Source organism: Mastigoproctus giganteus, chromosome 6, assembly GCF_048544385.1.
Source record: "Mastigoproctus giganteus isolate SK-2022 chromosome 6, ASM4854438v1, whole genome shotgun sequence".
In the NCBI taxonomy this organism is placed as follows: Eukaryota; Metazoa; Arthropoda; class Arachnida; order Uropygi; family Thelyphonidae; genus Mastigoproctus; species Mastigoproctus giganteus.
Genome location: NC_143580.1, coordinates 134779272 through 134801769, shown reverse-complemented (window position 1 = coordinate 134801769; position 22498 = coordinate 134779272). Strand labels below are relative to the sequence as shown.

Below are 22498 nucleotides of genomic sequence, written 5' to 3'. Positions count from 1 at the left end.
CTTGGTGATCATTGATGGTGGAAGCACAAGGAGAATAGCTGAAGAGAAAATACCCCCCAGTAAAACCAGTTTTATGGTTTTTAAGAACCATTTTAGCCATAATAGACCGCCCAGAATCTGACTGAATAATACCCAAATTCACTATGTATCCCAAACTAAGTATTTGGGTATCACCTTAGATCGGGGGGGGGGCAACTTAATTTGTGATGCAATCTACTTTTTTTTCTTCAAAATGTGCTGCGATCTACCACCTCAAGAATTTCATTGCACATGGTTAAAAAATGTTAATCAACACATATTGAAAATTGTTGTTTATAAATTTTAAAATTAAATACAATTCAGAATTCTTATTTTAAATTAACATATATTTCAATTTTTAATTTATGTGAAGTTTGTCTTCATGTCATCTACCAAGCTTTCAAAATCAGGGATATATACTGTGATAAGGCCAAGAGGTGGTAGATGACTTTCATCAACCGGTGAAATACCACCACTTTGCTTATTGGAGGCTTGAAGTGGTGAAACCCATGTTTAGTCTCTAGAGCAAAGTTTCTGGCATCCCCCCCCTCCCTCCATACTTCTCCTTCAACCCATGCACGGTACTAAGTACTATAGGTTTTGATACCTTTCGTGTTTGGGGTTTTCATAAAAAAAAAAAAAAAAAAAACCCAGTAAAGAATCTTCTGTATGCAAGTTCGTAAGAGTACAGCGATTCTTCGTCTTTGTTTGTTTCAAATATGAGAAGGCCGATTCGCATAGATATGTGGAACCAAAACAGGAATTTCAAAAGTTGACAGCATTTTTTTTTACATTTGGGTGCTGCTCTCGGCAAACATATTTCCAAAACTCTTTTTATGATAGTCTGGTTTTTAGGAAGATATCGTTTCAAAATGCAATAATATTATTTTCAAGTAATATTTTCTCCATGTGAAAAATCTCAGCGATTTTTTTTTCTGCAATTTGTTTCGTATCTAAGTTGACATTAAATGGATAAGAAATATATTGAACAATGTTTCTTCAATTGTTTTAAAATCAACGAATCTGGTTTCAAATTCATCCACAACTTTCTCAATTTCAGAAACATATTTCTCACTATTAAATTCAAAAACAGGATATCACATCTGGTGAGTATGGGCTTGGCACACCAAGGGTCCTGAGCTTGGATATCATCATTCTTCTCTTTCTTGGTGATTTCCTTCTACTTCTCTCTCTCTCTCTCTCTCTCTCTCTCTCTCTCTCAGGGTAAATTTCTTTTGGCTGGTGCAACATAAGCCTCAGGCTTCCTTGCACCATACGGCTAATAATAATAATAATAATAAATAATATTTCTGCAAATGATCTTGCATATTTGCAAAATGATCGAATTTTTTTCTTTGAGATCCTTAGCCATTGCCAAAAACAGATATTTATATGCAGAAATACTACTAATCATGTCACCCACGTTTTTATTTTTTCCTTGTAATTCCAAATTCAGATCACTTAATGTACTGGTAAAATCTGCCAAAAAAGCCAGATCACACAACCACTCCGTATATTGTAGCTGCTGATAATCATCTCTCCTTCGATCAACAATTTTTTAAATTTCATTCAGTAAATTTCGAAATCTCTGTAGAAACTTACTCCGACTCACTCATCTCACATCTGTGTGTAATATCAGATCTGGTTCATTTTCATTGAGTTGCATTTTGAAATGTCTACTTTGAAGGGATTGTCCTCTGATGGAATTCACGATTTCGAAAGCTATGTCCATAACACTTTTAGTTTTTAATCTTTTTCTGGCTAACACTTGTTGGTGGATGATACAGTGGTAACTCAAGAAATCTGGGAATTCATAATCCTTTTGGCACAATGCAATGAATCTGTTAAGATGCCCTGTTATTGCTTTAGCTCCATCTGTTGTTATTGATACGAGCTTAAATAGCGGTAATTTAATTTTTTCAATAAAATTTTTGAATGCTTTAAATATATCAAGACCTCTAGTTCTTTTTTTTAACAAAACCATACCTACCAGTTCTTCTCTAGCGGCAGAATCATTGAAAACCATACAAATAAAAACGAGCAATTGAATTAAATGGTTAAGAAATATATTGAACAATGTTTCTTCAATTGTTTTAAAATCAATGAATCTGGTTTCAAATTCATCCACAACTTTCTAAATTTCAGAAACATATTTCTCACTATTAAATTCAAAAACAGGATATCACATCTGGTGAGTATGGGCTTGGCACACCAAGGGTCCTGAGCTGGATATCATCATTCTTCTCTTTCTTGGTGATTTCCTTCTACTTCTCTCTCTCTCTCTCTCTCTCTCTCTCTCTCTCTCTCTCTCTCTCTCAGGATAAATTTTTTTTGGCTGGTGCAACATAAGCCTCAGGCTTCCTTGCACCATACGGCTAATAATAATAATAATAATAAATAATATTTTTTTATTATTTCTATTTCTCATGAATCTGTAGATTCATCCAGTTGTAAAGGAAATGATACACAATGAACAATATCAGCATGCAATTGTTTGCTTGCATTTTTACTCATTTTTTGATGCCTCACATCACAGTATTTCGAGATAATTGCAGATCTTGAAGAGAACTTTTAATTTCATTTTTGTTCTTAAAATATTCAAAAAGAGAATCTGTTATTTCTAAAAATGCGTTTTTGATGAATTGACCATCAGAAAATAGTTGCATTTTTTTGCAAGAAGATGACTCACTTTAAATGATGCTACAGTTACTGCTTTAGATGATAAATTAGGTGTCATGAAGAAATTTTGTTGTGCGAATAATTTGTATTTAAGTTATTTTAATTTATTTTTTATAAGGTGACTATTAGGCGGAAAATTCGATTGGTATTTACCATGGAGTGCGTTGAAGTGCTATTCAAAATTTCCTTTTTTGGGTATAGCCATGGATGCATAACAAATCAAACAACATTTTTCATTTATCATTATAAAAAAGATTCTAGTTCCCACTCTTGATGAAAATGATGTTTTACTGTTTATCGTAGTATTCATTTTAAATCAAAGGGTATTAAATTAATGTATGAGTACTGTCCAGTTATTAATATTAAGTAAGTTAAATAAGAATTCGACACATACACTATGCTGTCCACAACGTAACTGCGTGAATTTTCACAAGAGAAGCCTAGTGGCTGCGCGGCAACAAGAGGTTCAACAGATTTGTAATAAGCATATGCAGTGGGGCGCATAATAATAACAACATTTAGATTTTGACTAATCTATTTTTTTTTTGTATATTTAAAATTGTTGGTGAAGTGATCGACCGAAATTAAAGCCACGATCGACTTGTTGGCCACCCCTGCCTTAGATGATAAACAGCTTTCTGCCTCATGTGTCAAAACTTAGGGACAAAATCTGTTTTTTGACAGCCTCAGTTATCACAGTCTCCAGGAAAGAGTAGGAATTATCAAAGAAAACTTTGAACCTTTACTATAAAACCATATTTTTGCCTATTATATCATATGCAGCAAGTGTTTGGTACCAAAAAGTATCAAAGGTAAAAGTGAAATAGAAACTTATTTCCACACAAAGATCAGTTCTTCTGACGATCAATAATATTCCAAGGACTTTCAAACAATGCACTCCAAATACTTGGCGGTTTGATCCCTATAGATTTATATATTGCTTTCCGGGGTTTGACTTACTACCTAAAAAAAGGACAGTCATTGCTTGGAATTACGACTGACCCAGCCAGCGACTTTAAAAGGGAGAAGAAAAGGCTTTGGAAAGAATTTACTGCTGTCTGGCAAGAAAGATGGGATGAGAATGAATTTGGGCTTGTAACAAGAACGTATATTGCACAAGTGGAATTCTCAACAACCCCTGGAGTTATTTTGTGGTTTAGGCTTTCTATGACAACTTCTTATCTGCTAACAGGGCATGGGTCCCTCTGGGATAAGTTATTTGAGCGTGGTCTGGAGCCTGATCCGCACTGAACATGTGGGATATATGAAACGTGGATTCGTGTACTTCTGAACTGTCCATTGTACTCTCAACCTACAGCGGATTTAACGTCTGCAGTTCCAAACTTATTGGAGAACAATGTAAATATCTTAGTTGAAGACTGTAATAACTTTACTGCTCTGCACACCTTCTCAAGAACAGTTTTCATATTGAGGACTTAGCCAAGAACTTCACCTTCTCCTGGGAATTGACTTCACAAAAGACAAAAGGTTTATGTGTAAACAGAAGATTTATGTGAATTGTTATTGTGTTGACTCATGTGGATTGTTATTGTGTCGATTTATGTTAATTAATGTTGCGTTGATTTATGTCAATTGTTATTGTAAAGATTGGTTTCTGTGAAACAAGGTTTACGAGAAACATTTAGTAGCTATCTCATTGTGCTTGTTGGCAGGTTTGAAAGTTCTAGCGGACAGACCAGATAGTGTTGTTAATTGTTCATTGTATGTAATTTAATTATATATTGTTTTATCTGGTTCTCAGGAATTCAGAGCATATTTAAAACAAGTGTTGTATATATCTGTTTAATATAATAATTACTGTTTCTCGGTGGTAATGAGGATAATTTGTGGAAGTTCTCCATTAGTAATTCACTTGTCGGCACCCAATGGTATTGCACAACATCCAGTGGGTGTGGGATTTGTGCATTCAGCACAAACAGATAACGTAAACACGGGGCCTAGAGAAGGGCACCGGTCAGCAACTGCCTCGTACTGGCAGTGGTATGATACCTCACACATGTTTTTAGGCTAGCTTTGTAGAGGTTCTATGCCAAAACAGATGAACTAGGTGGAGATGGGCTTTTGCCTACGAGCCACCCTTGATTCTGGGATACACGTATGCAATGCACCAGGAGGTCAAATATAATATAGTATCTTATATATGTGTAACAAGAATGTTAATGTATATAAAATTGTATATAGCTGAGTGATCGCTGAATTATGACCACCTACCTAATACTTCATAGGTCCTCCTTTTGCGGCGCCTCTGTGGGGCAGGAGCGGCAGTGCATAGCACACACGCTTCTCGATTAGACCGGGGTTCGAGCTCATGACCACCAAATACGGAGGATGCAGAAAGGTCAGGGAATGACCACCAAATACGCAGGATGCAGAAAGGTCAGGGAATGACCACCACATATCCTCGGAGCAATATAGCCTTAGTTGCTAATGCTCCTAAAAACCAAATAACAACAACCTCCTTTTGCTCTCAGTACAGCAGCTATCAGATGTGGCATTGATTCAAAAAGATGTCGGAAGCGTTCAGGAGGTATGGCCAACCAAGCTGTGTGTAATGTAGTCAGGTATGGAGGTGATTGGTATATCCAGAAGTCTGATATGCCTTTCCATAGTGTCCCACAAGTGCTCTATGGGATTGATATCGGGGGAGTTTGGAGGCCAACCGATATGCTGGAAGTTAGAACCATGTTTCTCAAACCATTCCTGCACAACAATTGCTCGATGGCTCAGTGCATTGTCATCTTGGAAGACACCATCGGCATTCGGGAAAAATTGTAACATAGCGGGGTGTACACAGTCAGCAAGCAGTCGACGATAGCGGAGACCACTGATACGTTGTTCCACATGCAACAGGGGTCCAATTCCTGCCAGTGAAACATGCCCTGTACCATACAACCTCTTCCACCGGCCTGCACTTTTGATACCCATGCATGATGAATCTAGAGCATCATGTTGTTGATGCCAAATCCATACACGACTATCCACGATGTGGAGTAAATAATGCAACTCATTTGACCAGCACACCTTCTTCCAGCCTTCTAACGTCCAACTTACATGCTCTTTGCACCAAGCAAGTCTTTTACGCCAATGAACCTTGGTTAGGAGAGGATGCTGTAGGGGTCGTCTGCTGGTATAGCCCATACGTGCGAGTGTGAGACGCATGGTCATGTCAGATATTGTTCCGGGTTGGCCCATGTTGTATTGGGTAGTCAATTCTTCAACAGTGCTGTGCCTGTTTCCTTGTACGAGTCGTCGGACCCAGCATTCACCTCTAACATCAACCTTTCTCTGACCTTTGCAGTTTTGCCCTCGGGTTGTTGTTTGACCATTTTGACGCCAGTCCTGGTACACTTTAACTACGGCGGCTCTCAAACACCCCACCAGTTCAGCCTTTTTGGGAAATCTAGGCACCAGCTTGTCGAGCTCCCACAATCTGTTTTTATCAAAGTCCGATAAATCCTTCCTTTTACCCATCACACTCGGAATTTTATGACCCACTGAACCACCGACACCTTATTTATGCTAAGTAGGTTGACTAACTCCACACTCTTGTACCTCACGTGGTCAACGGATTGCATTCTGTTTTTATAGGGATGGTCATAATTCAGTGATCACTGAGTGTATATCTTCTTGTAAGTATTGTGTATATGTATGTAAGAACTGTGTGTACAAATAAATGGAAATAAAAATGGAATGTGTCTTGGCAGTGGCAGTTGGTTGGCCCTATCAGTTGGACTTCCCAAAATCGACTGTGACAGATATTATTCAAAGTTGGAAGACCATATGATGGTCTAGTGGCCTCACATACTCATAGAACATGTTCAACAAACTATAAAGATGGTAATTCGTGTCTCATGCATGGCATTGATGTCAATGGAAAATATCAATAAGCAGGTCCAAAACCCTGGAGCATTCATCAGTATGTTAACCATTTGTAGGGAGCTGCATAGCCTTGAGTTCAGTAGTTGGGCAACTGCACAAAAGCTCGATATCGTGATCATTAATGCAAAATGGCATTTGAGGTGATGTCATTGATGGACTCCAGAAAAGTGATAAATTGCTATGGAAAGAGAAATCTCACTCCACAATGTTTTGTTCCAACAGATGTGTCTGGATATGGAAATTATTCACATATGTTGCTTCCTGTTGGAGCTCATCTCAATGATGATGAAGTCTGGTGGAGGATCTGATGTTACAGGGCTGTATAAATTGGTTCAGACTTTGTCTGTTGATGGTAATGCCTTATAACAAAGTTTATCATCTACTTGTACATTTTGAATTATGAGGTATCTACTGTGGCAGTAACACGGATAATGTTCCTGTCAACATCAGCACGACAACATGCCATGCTAAATAGTGAGGGTAATACAGGACTGGTTTGTAAATAATGATCTTGAAAAGTCGGACAGGCTAGCTCAGAGTTTGAACCTCAACCTCCCACCTGTGAAATGAATTGTAGTGCTGGATTAGGTCACAGCCAAAACAGTATTCTTCCAAATGGCTCTGACAGTTCCTTTGCAGGAAGAATAGAGGAGAGTTCTGGTTAATAACTACCAGAAATTAGTACAAAGTACACCCAGGAGGGTTGAGGCTGTTATACATGCCAAAGGTGGCCCTACTATGCATTAGGTTTTTGAATTAAAGCCCATTTTTCAACTACCTGTGCATGTCCCAATAGTTTTGGTCATATAGTTTATAGATGTTAGAGCAGGTATTCAACCAGTACACATAATCTTGAGGATATGAGAGGTCCTGTATATGAATTTGGCTTTATTGAAAAATTATACATTTTTGATATATATGGTAAATTTGTGTTAATCATGTATTTGGATTAATTCACTGGTTCTCATGGGCATCATAAATATTATCTTAAAAATATATTTAGGTGACATAAATTTCATAGGAAAAATAAATAAATGTACAGAACAGGAATTACAACAATGTAATGTGAAATATTTAACATTTCACATAAAAATTTTCTGATTATACTTATCTAATGAACTCTTATATTATAAAATGTCGCTGAACAAATAAATTTAAATGATTTAATTTTTGTAATAATAGTTACTAGGGGGCTTCGTCTCCTACTCACTGCACTCGCTTCTTTTGATAAAATAAGATACTTATAGAAGCTTTCAACACTGTGTGTGTCTCTTCTTCAGCTATGAATACATAAATATGTTACAATATCTATACAATATCAGTGTAGATACACCATAGACAACTCTTAAAGAAAAACTACGATTGTAGTGTGAAAGGCATCATTTCATCTGTATCTCATATTGTGCCCATTCTTCACGAGTTACCATGTATTGCACTACATTGAATAAGTAATGTTTCACTAATAATTGCCTGAGAGGGCATAAATTCAAATTGAGGAAAGACAGTTGTAGGAGATGTGCGGAAGTTTGCCTTTAGCCAGCAGGTGGTTGATTGATGGAACAAACTTCCATCTGTCGTTGTAGAAGTTGATAGCTTAAATAGAGTCAAGGCAGAACTAGACAAACATTTGGAGGGAGTGGATGGGTGAAATGAGAAGGGCGTTTTTTTTTTAATTTTTTTTTTTTGGCTGATGCTATATAAGCTTGTTTTCTTGCATCATATGCTGCCTATGCTAATAGAGAAGACTATTGTTATTTATTCTCGGTGGGTGCACCACCCAGATGGACCATTTCAAAGCTAGTTGGCTTTTCTTTGGTGGGTGCCTTTCACACTATGATCGTAGTTTTTCTTTAAGAGTTGTCTATGGTGTATCTACGCCAATATTATAGAGATATAGAATCTTAAAATATTATGCCTTGTTTCATTTAGTTTATTTAAATAAATATGTTACATATGGAAATCAAGAATAGTACCACGTGGTTGTGTTAGATAAATATTGTGCATGACGACGCTTAAAGAGAAGCTTGTTTTATCACAGTAAAACAAGCTTCTGTTATGTATTTTTTATTTGTTACATGGTACCTCCATAGCCAGGTGGGCAGGAGCAGCAGTGCATAGCACACGCTTCTTGATTAGACCAGGGTTCGAGCCCGTGACCACCAAATACGGAAAGGTTGGAATGACCACTGCATATCCCATCCCCGGAGCAATATGGCCTTAGTTGCTAATGCTCCTAAAAAAAAAAAAAAAAAACCAAAAACCAAAAATTTGTTACGTATTACATGTAACTTGTATCCCTCTTCTCCCATTGGCTGAATAAATATCATTAGGAGGAAAATTATTTTAATGTATAGAAAGATATTTCATTAATAGTTACCTGTTTTGTTTGACAAGATAACTGGCACCTTTACCGAATACTTTAAAAGAACCTCCACTTACTGTAGTTTTTGTGTTAATAAGCAGAAAAGCTTATTATGCATCTAGACACCTCTGCTAATTTTATTCACACCAAATGCAAAACTTTTAATAGTATTTTCATCTTATGATCATCATCTCATTGAAATGTTACCTATATTTTCATTGCTTCTTCTGATCTACCCCAGCAGATGCTGAATTCATGCTAAATATATTATCCAGCATAGTGACACAACTTCATTTCACCTCTTCCATTGACTATAATGGAAACAGGTAACTATTTCATTAATAGTTACCTGTTTTGTTTGACAAGATAACTGGCACCTTTACCGAATACTTTAAAAGAACCTCCACTTACTGTAGTTTTTGTGTTAATAAGCAGAAAAGCTTATTATGCATCTAGACACCTCTGCTAATTTTATTCACACCAAATGCAAAACTTTTAATAGTATTTTCATCTTATGATCATCATCTCATTGAAATGTTACCTATATTTTCATTGCTTCTTCTGATCTACCCCAGCAGATGCTGAATTCATGCTAAATATATTATCCAGCATAGTGACACAACTTCATTTCACCTCTTCCATTGACTATAATGGTGACTTTAATTAGTTTTTAAATATGTAAATCAGATGAGGAGACATTAGAGGGCCAGATACTTGTAAATGTAAGTAAGGATGACTATGCTCTATTCCTTGTCTTTGTGAACTGTAAAGCACTTCTGTGGGTTTTGAATCCCATCAGAGATTGGAGGAATTCCGAACACTGTGTTGGTCCGTTTCTGCAATTGTTACATATTTTGTCTGCATGGGTCTTAGAGACCCATAAATAGATATCCGAAAGGGAATTTAAGAATGCTGAAATTTATAAAAATTATCCCCCCCAATGATTATTAATACTATCTAGTTTGATAGTATTACTAATCACACTAAAGACAATTTTTTTATTAATAATCACAGTTAATATTTAAAAAAAAAAAAACATGCATTTATTCAATTTCATTCTTTTCTTTTTTAAATCTGATGCTTATTTTTGGATTTTTTATTGAAACCCTAAACATGAAAGGTATTAGAACCTATAGTACTTAGTACCATGTGTGATTTGAGGGTCAGGAAGATGAAAGAAAATACTTGTTTACATTAGACTTGAATTTCTGTAGATTTGTAATTTTCAGGAAATATGTGTGAAGGGAAATTGTTCCTGAAAACAGAACTTGAAGAAATAAATGAGGAAGATATGGTGGTTCTGTGAGTTTGAAGTTGGACAGTAAAAGGATGCTCACTGGTTGAAGCACGTGTTCAGAAGAGTAAGGGAGGGGATTATAAAATATAAACAGAACATCTATGGGACAGAATAGAGACTTTCATTATCATTAGCTGTATGGTGCAAGGAAGCCTGAGGCTTATACTGCACCAGCCAAAAAAAAAAAAAAAAAATTTCTGAATTACTGAGAGAGAGAGAAGTAGAAGGGAATCACCAAGATAGAGAAGAACGATGATATCCAACTCAAGACCCTGGGTGTGGCAAGCCCATACTCATCAGATTTGAGCCCCTGGGGATAAAGATATGGGTCATTAATTAACCTTATTGCCCACTTTTAAATGGAATCTAGAAGCCTAAGAAAGGTTATGGGGGCACCACTGCAGATGTGGGAACAATATTCCATGGTAGGGCTGATTTGAGTACAAAGTAGCTATTTAGAACAAGAGCAAAAGAGAAAACTTGGTGGATAATGCTGCTTCCAATAAAATATTTTCCTTGAAATTTTGTTATTAAGTGAAATATATATAAAAGAAAGATTTTATAGACATGAAAAATTCAAAAAACAGTTTTTTAGGAGTAGCACTTGCTTTTTTTTTTTCGTGCACAAGGTAAGATTGACATGAAGTTATAGTTTGACACCAGTTTTCGGAAATTTATAACACAGCTATCAGTAGAGATTTTTTTAAAAATTTTCATTAGAAGATCAAACGTACATCAGGAAAGGTACCATACTGATATAGTTTCCAAGAAACAATTATAATAATGCAAACTTCTTTCCCCCCTTTTTTGTTTATAATGTAGGAGATGAAAAGGCTATTTCTTTCATTCAGATTAAGTTCAACTATGGAATGACTACACTTACTGCAAGAAAGAAGGCATTGTACAGTGCCTTTCTTGCAGTGTGTATTCCAAACTTAAAGCTGAAAGTACTGGATAGTCAATAACATACAATTGTAAGCTCTGCAAGCCAATTAACTAGTAGTTTCTATTTTAAATGCCCAAAGAATTAGAGCTGAAATTATGAGAACTCTAATGTTAATTTCACCTCGCTGAAAGCACCACCAAGTATTAGTAAATGATCAATGTTACAACGATAAAACTTGTGAAAGAAAATATGCTGTAATCATCTCTAATTCACACACTGTCCTACCATTAATATCTGGGCATCTCTCTGTTGATAGTTGGTCATATCCAACCCAACAACCACATGTCACACATAGCTATAAATGTGCTTGCAGGCATTTGAGGAGACAGCTGTTGGTACAATTGTGAAGGCAAGATGCCACAATCAACGGAGTTAACGGACTTCCAGTGTAGAATGATAAGAGGATGCCACATAAAGCAATCAATCTGTATATGACATTTCAACAGCACTGAAGATTCCTAGGTTGACAACTGATGATGTGATCTGCAAATGGTAGTGGACTGGTACTGAAACTGCCACGAAACAACCTGGAAAACGTACAAAGTTAATGGAGTTAATCATAGGAGAGCCCTTCAGAGAATTATCCTCTTAGAACACAGGTCAAAATTTTCACAATATACAAAGACCCTCAGTGAGATGATTGGGACACATGCCAGCACCAGTACAGTCTGCAGGACACTGCACCATATGAGTTACCATGTATCTGGGTGGCTGCACAACCATCCACATACTTGGACAGTTGTGCAGCCATCCACAAGCCAAAAATCATCCTTCCTAATGCCAAGTGCCATCTAGCTTGGTGTAAGGCCCACCATTCTTGGACCATAGACTAGTGGAAAGTTGCACTTTGCAACAATGAGTCATGGTACACTGTTTATTAGTCTGATGGTTATACTTGGGTTTGGTGGATGCCAAGAGAAAGCTACCTGCTGGACTGTATCATCCTGACAATGAAGTTTGGCAGAGGCAGCATGATGGTCTGGAGCTCTTTTTCATGATTTGGTCTGGGACCATTGGTTGTTTTGACAAAACTATGAATGCTAATGTCCTAGGACAATAATGCATTACCTACATTGTGGCATCACATTGGAGAGGGCTTGTACCTGTATCAACAAGATTATGCTCCATGCCATACTGCTCACATTGTGATGGACTAGTCTGAAGATATGAGTCAAAAGTTGGACTGGAGTTGCCAGCCCAAAGCCCTAACCTTAATCCTATAGAGAACCTCTGGGCTCAACTGAATTGTCAGTTGGGTGTTAGGAAAGACTGCTCAAATATCAATCAGAGCTGAACTGGTTGCTGCTTTGAAGGCGGAACGTGGAAAATATTGGAGGACATTTGCAAAAAAACTGGCAGAGGGTGTTCCATGGAGAGTAGAGGCTGTCACAGAGGCCAAATGTTTCAGCACATTGTTAGTTTTTCTGAAAATAAAAGTTATTTGCAGGTGTCTGGATATCAATAGTAGGGCAGTGTTCAATATCATTAAAATTAGCAATTAATTATGTCACTGGTACACTTAGTCTTTAACACAGCAATGGTGGCACCTCAAGGTGTAGCAAAAGCAGTGGCAAATCATTTGATAGGTGCATTGCTTTCTTTTTAATTTCTGGAAAGGGTTTTGGGTTTCCTGAATTCCACTGTTCAATAAGATTGCACCACTTAAAAAAAAAAGGTAAAGTGCAGCCATTATCAACCCACTGCAGGATGGAAGCCTCCTCAACAATTCATGCTGAGGGAAATGGACCACAGTCTGCCACGCTGGTCCAGTGCCGGCTGGCAGATGGAGACCGTATTCAGCAGTCAGGGGCTTGAACCCCGGTCTACCCAAAGAGTGTGTGCTCCTGCACTCCCACTCTTGACCACTCAGCTACAGAGGCCGTTTATTAAGTTAAGTTTTTATTAAGTTAATTTTAAACCACTTATTAAGTGGTTTAAAATAACCATTTATTAAGTGGTTTAAAATAACCATTTATTAAGTGGTTTAAAATAACCACTTATTAAGTTTTAATAAAAAATTAATTTTAAAACCACCTGTATGTTTTGCACCTTTTATTTATACAAAAAAAGTTTTTCAGTCTCTTCCACTAGACTGCTAAGTGTGTAAAATTTAAAACATTCACACATATTTCAGCTTATTATATAGAGAAACATAATTAAAATACATATTACATATACACAGCACTATTAGTTACTTTCATTTTCAGGTTTATTTGTTGTGCGTTGCAGCACACACAATTTGAAATTACACGTTTTTTTTCCTGCAGAGTAGTGTCCATCTTGAGAGGATATAGAGTTTCAAAAGTTTCATGTTCTCATTTCTATTATGTGAAAACAATAATAAATCTTTCAAAAACAAGTAGGGTAAGACTAGATATTTATTGAACTTGTGGGAGAAGAAAAACAAGTAACAGTAAGCTATAAACAAGCACAGCATTGTCCAGTAACATGGAAAAGTGCAGATGCTGTGCTTGTTTGTAGAAATGGCAACCCACCACCATTTTTGCAACAGTCAAAGGAATGGTGGTGGGTCCCCCAGCCTATTCTTACACATAATGTATAAAAACTGTAAAAAAAAAAAAAAAAAAAACAACAACAACAAAAAAACACTTCAGAAGCTATTCCAGCAAAAGTTTGACTACATTGGAAGGTAAAAAACTTTCAGTGTATGTTTACAAACTGTGTAAACCTGTTACTCCCATACATGGTGGCTAATAGTAATTTTACTTGCCGTCACAAAGACACTTATATAGACTGGCCTGTCATAATTCAGCATCTCATTATATTCAATTGCTTGTCTCATTATAACCTGTATACCCTTTATTTGTTAAATGGTGTGAAGTATTCTTCACTGTTATACAATTCTTAGCTCTGATATCATCTTAGTGTTGTTTACATTGATTTATTTAATATATGTTGTGTATTATTTATTATTATACTCCTAGCCCTTCCCAGCGTTTATGTACTAAATTAATTAAATAAATATTAAATATAGCCCCCACAAAAAGTTGTACATTATGCAGAAAACTCTTAATTTAATTTTAATTATGTTAAGTATTGATAAGACATCCTGATTCTCCCTTCCTTTCTCAATTTACAGCGTAATCAGAGAGAGGAAGGGAGAATCAGGATAAAACAAAAATGAAATTATTCACATACACAGGAACCTACATAGGCTTACCTGTTTTTGTAAGATGTAGTTTAGTGGATAAAGCAGTAAAACCAGCTCTTAGAAAATTAAACATAGCTGATTCCAAGAATGGTATCTAAGAGAGAAAAAAAATTCCAAATTACTACAATGCCTTGAACTCAGGGTACATTGGTACAAGCAAATAAAGCCCTGATTCTTAAGAATTGTCAAAAATATGTGAAATTGATTTCAGCTTGACATAAGTGAAATGGAAGATGTCTTTATGTTTGTAAAGTGCAAAGGAAGTGAGGAAAGGAAGTGGTAATTCAGCATTCTGATGGATGAAATAGAGTGCTTGAAGAAAACAGTAAACATCAAGTGTATCTAACTGCACAGCAGGATCACAAAGAGCAAGTGGTGCTGATCCCATAGGAAACAGTTACTTGTGATGACTATTGTTGGAGAAATACTAAATATATTAATTAATAAGGACAGGCAGAATAGGATCAGGGTATGTCAAAGGGAAAAGTTATTGATACTATAAGTTATCATCTTTTAAGGCACAAAAATTGATATTGTTATACATGCATGTGAATATGCAAGAGGCCCTACTGTAGAAACTACAGTAAGTCCCCGACATACGTAAGAGATATGTTCCAGGAATTCTTGCGTGTCGAGTTTATATAATTTGAGAATGACTAATAAATTGTTGCTACTATATTCCTGATCTGCCAAAATTAAAAAAAAAAACCACATAATATCCTCAGAAGAATGAAGAAAAATAGTTATATATTTTTCAATTAATTAGTTATATATTTTTAATTAGTTTGATTAAAAACTTTATCTGGGGGCAATGGTGAAGTAGCCGGAGTGGTGCATAAGAGAAAACATAAAAGGAAGAAAGAACACATGTTATTGTACTGTAAAAAGTGATATGTATTTTGTAGCCTTGGTTATTATAGTTAACTTCATTGGTGCTGATCCCTTCACTGCTTCTCTTATTGTCTTTGTCCTTTATTACTGTGTTCACTGTTGACACTGACAAATCTAAATTCCTCACAATACGTGTTAATGTTTGACCATTTTCATACATCCTTATTATTTTAATTTTCTGATCCAAATCAATTGCTTTCCTTTTCTTAGTAGATTTACTAGTACTGCTGTCACTTACTCTCTTAGTCGACACCATGATAATGGTCATAATGAAATTTTCTGTAAAGAACTTTCAGGGTTAAGCCGGAAACATACTATTATCACCTCACATGAGCTCACATTTTACTAAAACACATTTCTGGAGGTCATTACCATAAAACAATAAAAACAATTTGCAGTTTCCGGTTTATTGGGCTTTTCTGTTAGTGCAATCTATTATAAACAGGTAGTAAACTCGGTCTTATTGCATTTGCAATAATACCGATAGCTGGAATTCTGTGGCTTTTTACGTTATTATGGTGAAATGTGTATCCCCTTCACTGAAATCTTCAGTTATATAAAAAACAAATAATTAAGAATCTTCTCTTCATTCCCATTTTTTAAGCTTCATAAAAGTTACTTCGTATCTGACTTGTGCAATTTTGTGCATGCCGTGTTCATCATTATCAGTTGCTTATATTTTTTACTGTTTTAAATTTTACAATCCTAAAAAAAAAAAAAATTGATTGAAAAAAAAAAAATTACATAAGTCTGAATTTATGTAACTCGGGCTTACGCAAATCGGGGCCTTAATGTTTATACATGCAAGTAAATGCATGTATGATGGCCCTACCTTAGAAACTATATACATGCAAGTACTAATCATACTGTGCATGGGTAACTCGGAGCTTTACTTCATAATTATGAGATGTTCAAAAAATGCTGCAAGTTAGGGCTGAATTTGAAAGTGTCTGGAATTCTGCCAAGGCACAATTAGGAGCCCATAATATTAGTAATAGTATTTGCCATGTAATACAAGGAAGCCACAGGCTTTTGCTGCATTAGAAAAAAAAAAAAAAAAAAACCTCAAGTAGATAAGAAAATACAAATTATATGCTTCCCTCCTCACACAGTTAACTATCCAGTTGACCTTTGAATTTAATCAAACTGTCAACTACCTGTGAGGGCAACTTGTTTCAGCAATCAATGACTCGCTGGCTAAAATAAAACTTTCTATAATCTAATCTAAACTTCAACCCCTATAATTTGAATTTATGACTCCTAGTTATAGAATTCTTGATAACAGTGAGAATTCTACCTTAATTCATTTTACTAATCCCTCTCAGAGCCTTATAAACCTCAATTAAATCACCTCTGAGGTGCCAGGTTGCCAAGCTCTGTAGCCCACATACCTGGAGTCTTTTCTCTTGTGGTCATTCATTTGCCCATCTTGAAACTCTTTTATGAAGCTCAATGTCTTTTTTCAGATGAAGTCTCCATACTTGAACACAGTATTTCAAATGTGCTCTTATAATAAGAGCCTTGTCAATTCATTCAACGCTGGAGATTGTGAGAGGTTCATGGGGTAGAATTTTTTTTTCTCAGAATTGTCTGCACTTATCAACAGAAGAGACTGCTATCATAAAGATGGGATTCAATTGAATAAAGGGAGTGTAAGAATATTTGCTGGTGCTACTGAGGTAGTGTTAGGTGGTTTGGAAGACTGCTAGTTTATGGGAATACAGTTTAACAGGAGCAATTCATTCTTGTATTGCTTCTAGAATATGTAGTATATTAGAATATGTAGTAACCTAGAAAACAATGAGGGGAGAAATTATAAGACCTGCTGGGGGTGCATCTCAGGACATGCAATTATATGGACATGGGCTGTTGTTAGAGTTACTAAGCAATCACATATTTCAAGTTGAATGCCCCAGAAAAACTTGATAAAGGTAAGTCTCTCTAAAAAAAAACCCAAAAAAAAACTGTTGTTGAAAAACTGCAGGCAAGATAACTGGCAAAGGGAAGGGATAAAAATCTAAAAAAGGATTTTACAATTTTTTTTTTAACAAACACTATTAAGCACTTGTTGCACTTTAAACAAATGAAAATTAAGAGATAACAGGCAATTTTATTATGACTGTAGTTTACATAAGAAAGATAACAAGGAACACCAATCAGTATATCCATAAAAGCAGTATCAAAGGGAAAACCTTTGATATTGCTTCTTATGTGAAGAGAATGTGGTGCAGAAAGTTTACACCAAGTGATAAATGGTTTGGACATCAGAAAAAATGTCATGGTATTCATGTATTGGTTATTAGTGGAAAGAGATTATCTGTTGTTCAGCCTGATCCTTGAAAATGACTTAAGATCATTTATTGACAGAGAAAATTTGATCGGAGAAAACTTTCTATAATATGGATGAAACAGGTCTAAATTATATGATATTATCTACAAAACTGATGGAAAAAAAAAAGTGGAGTGTGCAGCACCAGGATACAAATAAAACCCAAAGAGAGAACTGTGATAGCTGAAAGCAACAATGCAACTGGAACTTATAAATTGCTTTTTGGTGTTGGCATATCAACCATTCCTAGAGCATTTAAAAATAAATTGTTCATCTCTACCAATTTACTTTCACTTGCAATATTGGCTGTTGTGGCAACAAACAAGAATCCTTGAGGTGAGTGCAGGCATTACTTTAACCTAGATCATCAGATAAATGTTGATCTATATTAACCTTCTCCCCCCCAACCAGCAGTTTCCCCGAAACCTTAATGTATTCTCAATAATACTGAGAAAAGTCTTTGCACAATCTTTGTGCAAAGACTTTTCTTTGCACAAAATTTTCCCCTCAGAATCTTGCAGATTCCCTCAAGCCTCGAGTTAATCTACAAGGGTTTCAGCATATAATCCATCCATCATGTCTAGGCATATTTGTAGACACACACATTCTGACCTAAATTGTGGAATTTTTCCAGCATGGTCCTATATTTATCCAACAAATGATCAGGTTTTATTCATTTAATATTGTTAGTCCCCACACGAATAATAATAATCTCTTTATTCCCCTTAAATTCTGACAATCTGTTGATAACATCACGAATTGTTGCTCCTGGCAAACATGCCCCAGTTCTGGTCCACCAGGCCCCGGGTGCCAAGCGTTTCCGTGGCCAAGTGATTATTGTGCGTCTATCAAGCGTTTTTCTTCCCAGCGACTAAGTTTTTCTTTGTTTTCTCTTGCAATTATTAAATTTTCTGTTAAGTAGCTCTAGTCTCTTATAAGAAATAAGAAGAGAGCCCAGAAGAAGGAAATCACCTTTTTCTTTAATTTAGATTTACTAACTGTACTAACTCTACGCTTGGCCACAAAGCGGCACTGCTCCTGCCTCCCCGTGGCGGGGCCGGTAACCTGGGCGGTAAGGACAAACCCCCAGGGCGAAAAGGAGCCATTATGGATAAAAATAATTATCCACCGTTAGAGCCTTCGAGCTCAAGAATAGACAATCATGACCCCAATCACGACTTAGAAAATGATCGTCCAAAGAGACAGAAGACTAATCAGATGGAGCAACCCTGCCCATCCTTTTTAATTTTCCACTCCCTTACTAGTCAGCCAATGAGCAAACTGTCTCCCTTCGTAATACAAAAACATCTCGAAGGTATTGCAGGATCTCCTAAGACTGTCAAGAGATTACAATCAGGAGACCTGCTAGTGGAAACTACGAACCACAGGCATTCGGAGAAACTCTTACAGTTAACAAACTTTGCGGGAATTCCGGTAAAAATATCTCCTCATGCAACCCTAAATTCATCAAAGGGTGTCATATCCAGTTGGGACCTGTTAAATGTCACAGAGGAAGAAATTACCCAAGAGCTGCAGGGACAAAATGTAATTCAAGCCAAACGTATAATGACTAAAAAAGATAATCAACTTATCCCAACCAGAAACATTATTCTCACTTTTAATACGCCCAACTTACCGTGCTCTGTAAAAGCAGGTTATTTACTTTGCCGTATCCGCCCGTACATTCCCAATCCTTTAAGATGTTTTAAATGTCAAAAGTATGGCCACTCACAAACTGTATGCAGAGGAGTTCCTGTCTGCCCCAACTGTGGTTCCTCGGAACACATACAAAGTGACTGTACGACTACTAAAATGATATGTCCAAATTGCAAAGGTGATCATCCTGCCTATTCCAGAAGTTGTGAAAAATGGAAAACGGAGAAACAAATTGTAAAATACAAGGTCGAGAACAAAGTGAGTTACCCAGAAGCGAGAAGACTAGTGGCACCTACTATGAATAAAAATATTTCCTATGCTAATGCAGTTAAAAAATACCAAACAGTCTCTACTCAAACTATTGTTACAGTTCCTACTAATATTTCAATTTCAGATTGGGCTAGAACTGTCCTCTCTGAGGAAAAACCAAATGTACGTAAACAACAACCCAAACTCGCAGACCAAGCAAATAATACTCCTCTTACAATACCAGCGGAAACTCCTCCTCCAATGGGTTCTACCACACCATGTAATACAAATTCAAATATAATCAAAAATATTCGAGACACAACAATGGAAACAGATGGAACATCTATAGAGGAAGATCCTCTTTTAGAAATCCATGCCGAAGAGGAAGACATGGACACTGGTCGGCCAGTCTTCCAAAAAAAAGACAAACACAAATTGGAACGCCATAAACCAGTCACTTTCAAAAAGCAGTCAGAATCAGCTCCATCAACTAAACACAAATAATGCCTTGTATTTTACAATGGAACTGCAGAGGCTTTCGTTGCAATACAGTCGATATCCAAGATCTAATAAATAGATTTTCTCCAGTTGCCCTTTGTCTTCAGGAAACTTACTTAACTTTGCAAATTTCTCCTTCGATAAAGAACTATTGCCTTTATCGAAGGGATCGTAACACAGCAAATGCTGCCCATGGTGGTGTAGCAATCCTGATAAATTCAAAGACCCCATCTAAACATATTCCACTTCAAACTGAAATAGAAGCCGTTGCTGTGCGTATGACGCTCCATATTGAAATAACATTAGTATCAATCTACTTACAGCCAAACCGTACCTATTGTTTAAAAGATCTTGAAGATCTCCTTATACAGATACCTCCACCTCTCTGTATGTTAGGGGACTTCAACGGGCACCACCCCTTATGGGGTGATCCTAAATTAGATAGACGAGGTCAACTCGTTGAGAGCCTAATAGAGGCAGTAAACCTCACTATACTCAATACTGGCACACACACTCACGTTCAGCTCCCAAATGGACATACCTCAGCCATAGATCTCTCCATTTGTTCTCCATTACTGGTCCCGACCATAGAGTGGTATGTTTTAAATGATCCAATGGGTAGCGATCACTTCCCAATCGTATGCAACCTATTAATAGCACAGGCCCCTCCAGCTCAACCCTTCAGAAAATGGAAATTTGTCCGAGCAAACTGGGCAAAATTCCGGTCATCAATATCTCTTGATGAGCAAAAAATCCGTCTCAAGCCTATCGATGATGTGACAGAATACATCACGTCACATCTCCTAAATGTAGCTAAAGACACAATACCACTGTCAAATCCCTCGGTTCGTAAGCATTATAATTATTGGTGGAATGAGCAATGCACAAAAGCCAAAAAAGCAAAAAATAAAGCCTGGAATTTGTTTCGGAAATATCCAACAACACCCAATCTAATTAATTATAAGAAGTTAAAGGCAAAAGCACGCTTCATACAAAGGCAAGCCAAGAAAGAATCCTGGATCCGTTTTGCATCAAGCATTAACAAAAACACTGACACAAAAATAATATGGAAAAAAATTAGACAACTTTCTGGTAAGTTTCCTACCGTACCTTCACCAATTCTGTCCTATAATGGGCAAGATCTATCTAGTCCTTTAGATATCGCAAATGCTTTGGGCAACACATTTGCTGAAATCTCAGCGGAAGCAGCTTACACTCCACTTTTCCAGAGAATTAAAAACACTGCAGAACAGCACTCTATTAACTTCCAAACTGCTCTTCTTCTGCCGTATAACAAACCTCTACAATATTCCGAACTCTTACATGCTATCGGAACAGCTCACAATGGTGCTGCCGGACCAGACGGAATCTATTACGCCATGCTACAACATCTTGATGACAGAGCATTGCATCTCCTTCTGCTCTTTTACAATCGTATTTTTCTAGAAAATGTCTATCCAACTTCTTGGCATCATTCTACTGTTTTGGCATTCTTAAAACCTGGAAAAGATCCAACCAATCCCCATAGCTATAGACCAATATCCCTCTCAAGCTGCCTCAGCAAAATTCTAGAAAAAATTGTCCACTGTAGACTCGTCTGGATCATTGAGTCAGAACAGTTAATGAGCAATAGTCAGTATGGCTTTCGTCAAAACAGGTCATGCTTGGACCTTATGGTGAAAGCTGAATTTGCCATTCGTAATGCCTTTATTAAGCATGAACATCTAGTAATGGTTTCCATAGATATAGAGAAGGCTTTTGATACCACCTGGCGGCATGGCATACTAAGAGATCTTTACTCTCTTGGTCTGCGGGGCAACCTTCCTATATTTATAAAGCATTTTCTACACACTAGATCGTTTCAAGTACGATACCAACATGCCCTCTCTGCAACTTTCATTCAGGAAGAAGGTGTTCCACAGGGATCAGTACTGAGTGCCACTCTTTTTGCTCTAAGAACAGATTCTATCACTAAACAACTTCCAAATACTGTAGAAACTTACCTTTATGCAGATGACCTTTCCATCTCCTGTCATTCCCAAAATATGAGAACTATTGAACGACAGCTTCAGATATCATTAAATAAAATACAGCAATGGGCCAGTCTTAACGGCTATAGGCTTTCGCAGCAGAAAACAGTTGCTATCCATTTTTGTAGACAACGCAAACTTCATTTGGATCCTGAACTTTACATCTCTAATATCTCCATCCCAGTCACTAGTAATATTAGATTTCTAGGTTTAATCATGGACAACAAGCTAAATTTCTTAGAGCACATTAAAAAAGTACGTACTGCCTGCTTAAAAAAGATAAACATACTAAGAGCTTTATCTGCACAAACGTGGGGTGCAGATCGTACCTCCCTTCTTCGATTATACAGGGCATTAATCAGATCTCGTCTTGATTATGGAGCTCCCATTTATGACTCTGCCAGAAAGAGCGCATTACGCTGGCTTGATCCAGTACAACACAGTGCACTGAGGATTGCACTTGGCGCATTC

At 36.7% G+C, this 22498-nt stretch overlaps 1 protein-coding gene across 2 annotated transcripts in view; it reads right to left on the bottom strand.

The window, feature by feature from the left end:
• tko (30S ribosomal protein S12 technical knockout) overlaps positions 1 to 22498 on the bottom strand; it is a 93339-nt gene that overhangs the window by 47261 nt on the left and 23580 nt on the right. For both annotated transcript variants that reach the window (XM_090375345.1, XM_090375344.1), the window contains one exon: positions 14384 to 14468. In XM_090375345.1, coding sequence (XP_090231471.1) covers positions 14384 to 14447 — 64 coding nt within the window. In that variant the 5' untranslated portion in view covers positions 14448 to 14468. The remainder of the gene's footprint in view (positions 1 to 14383; positions 14469 to 22498) is intronic.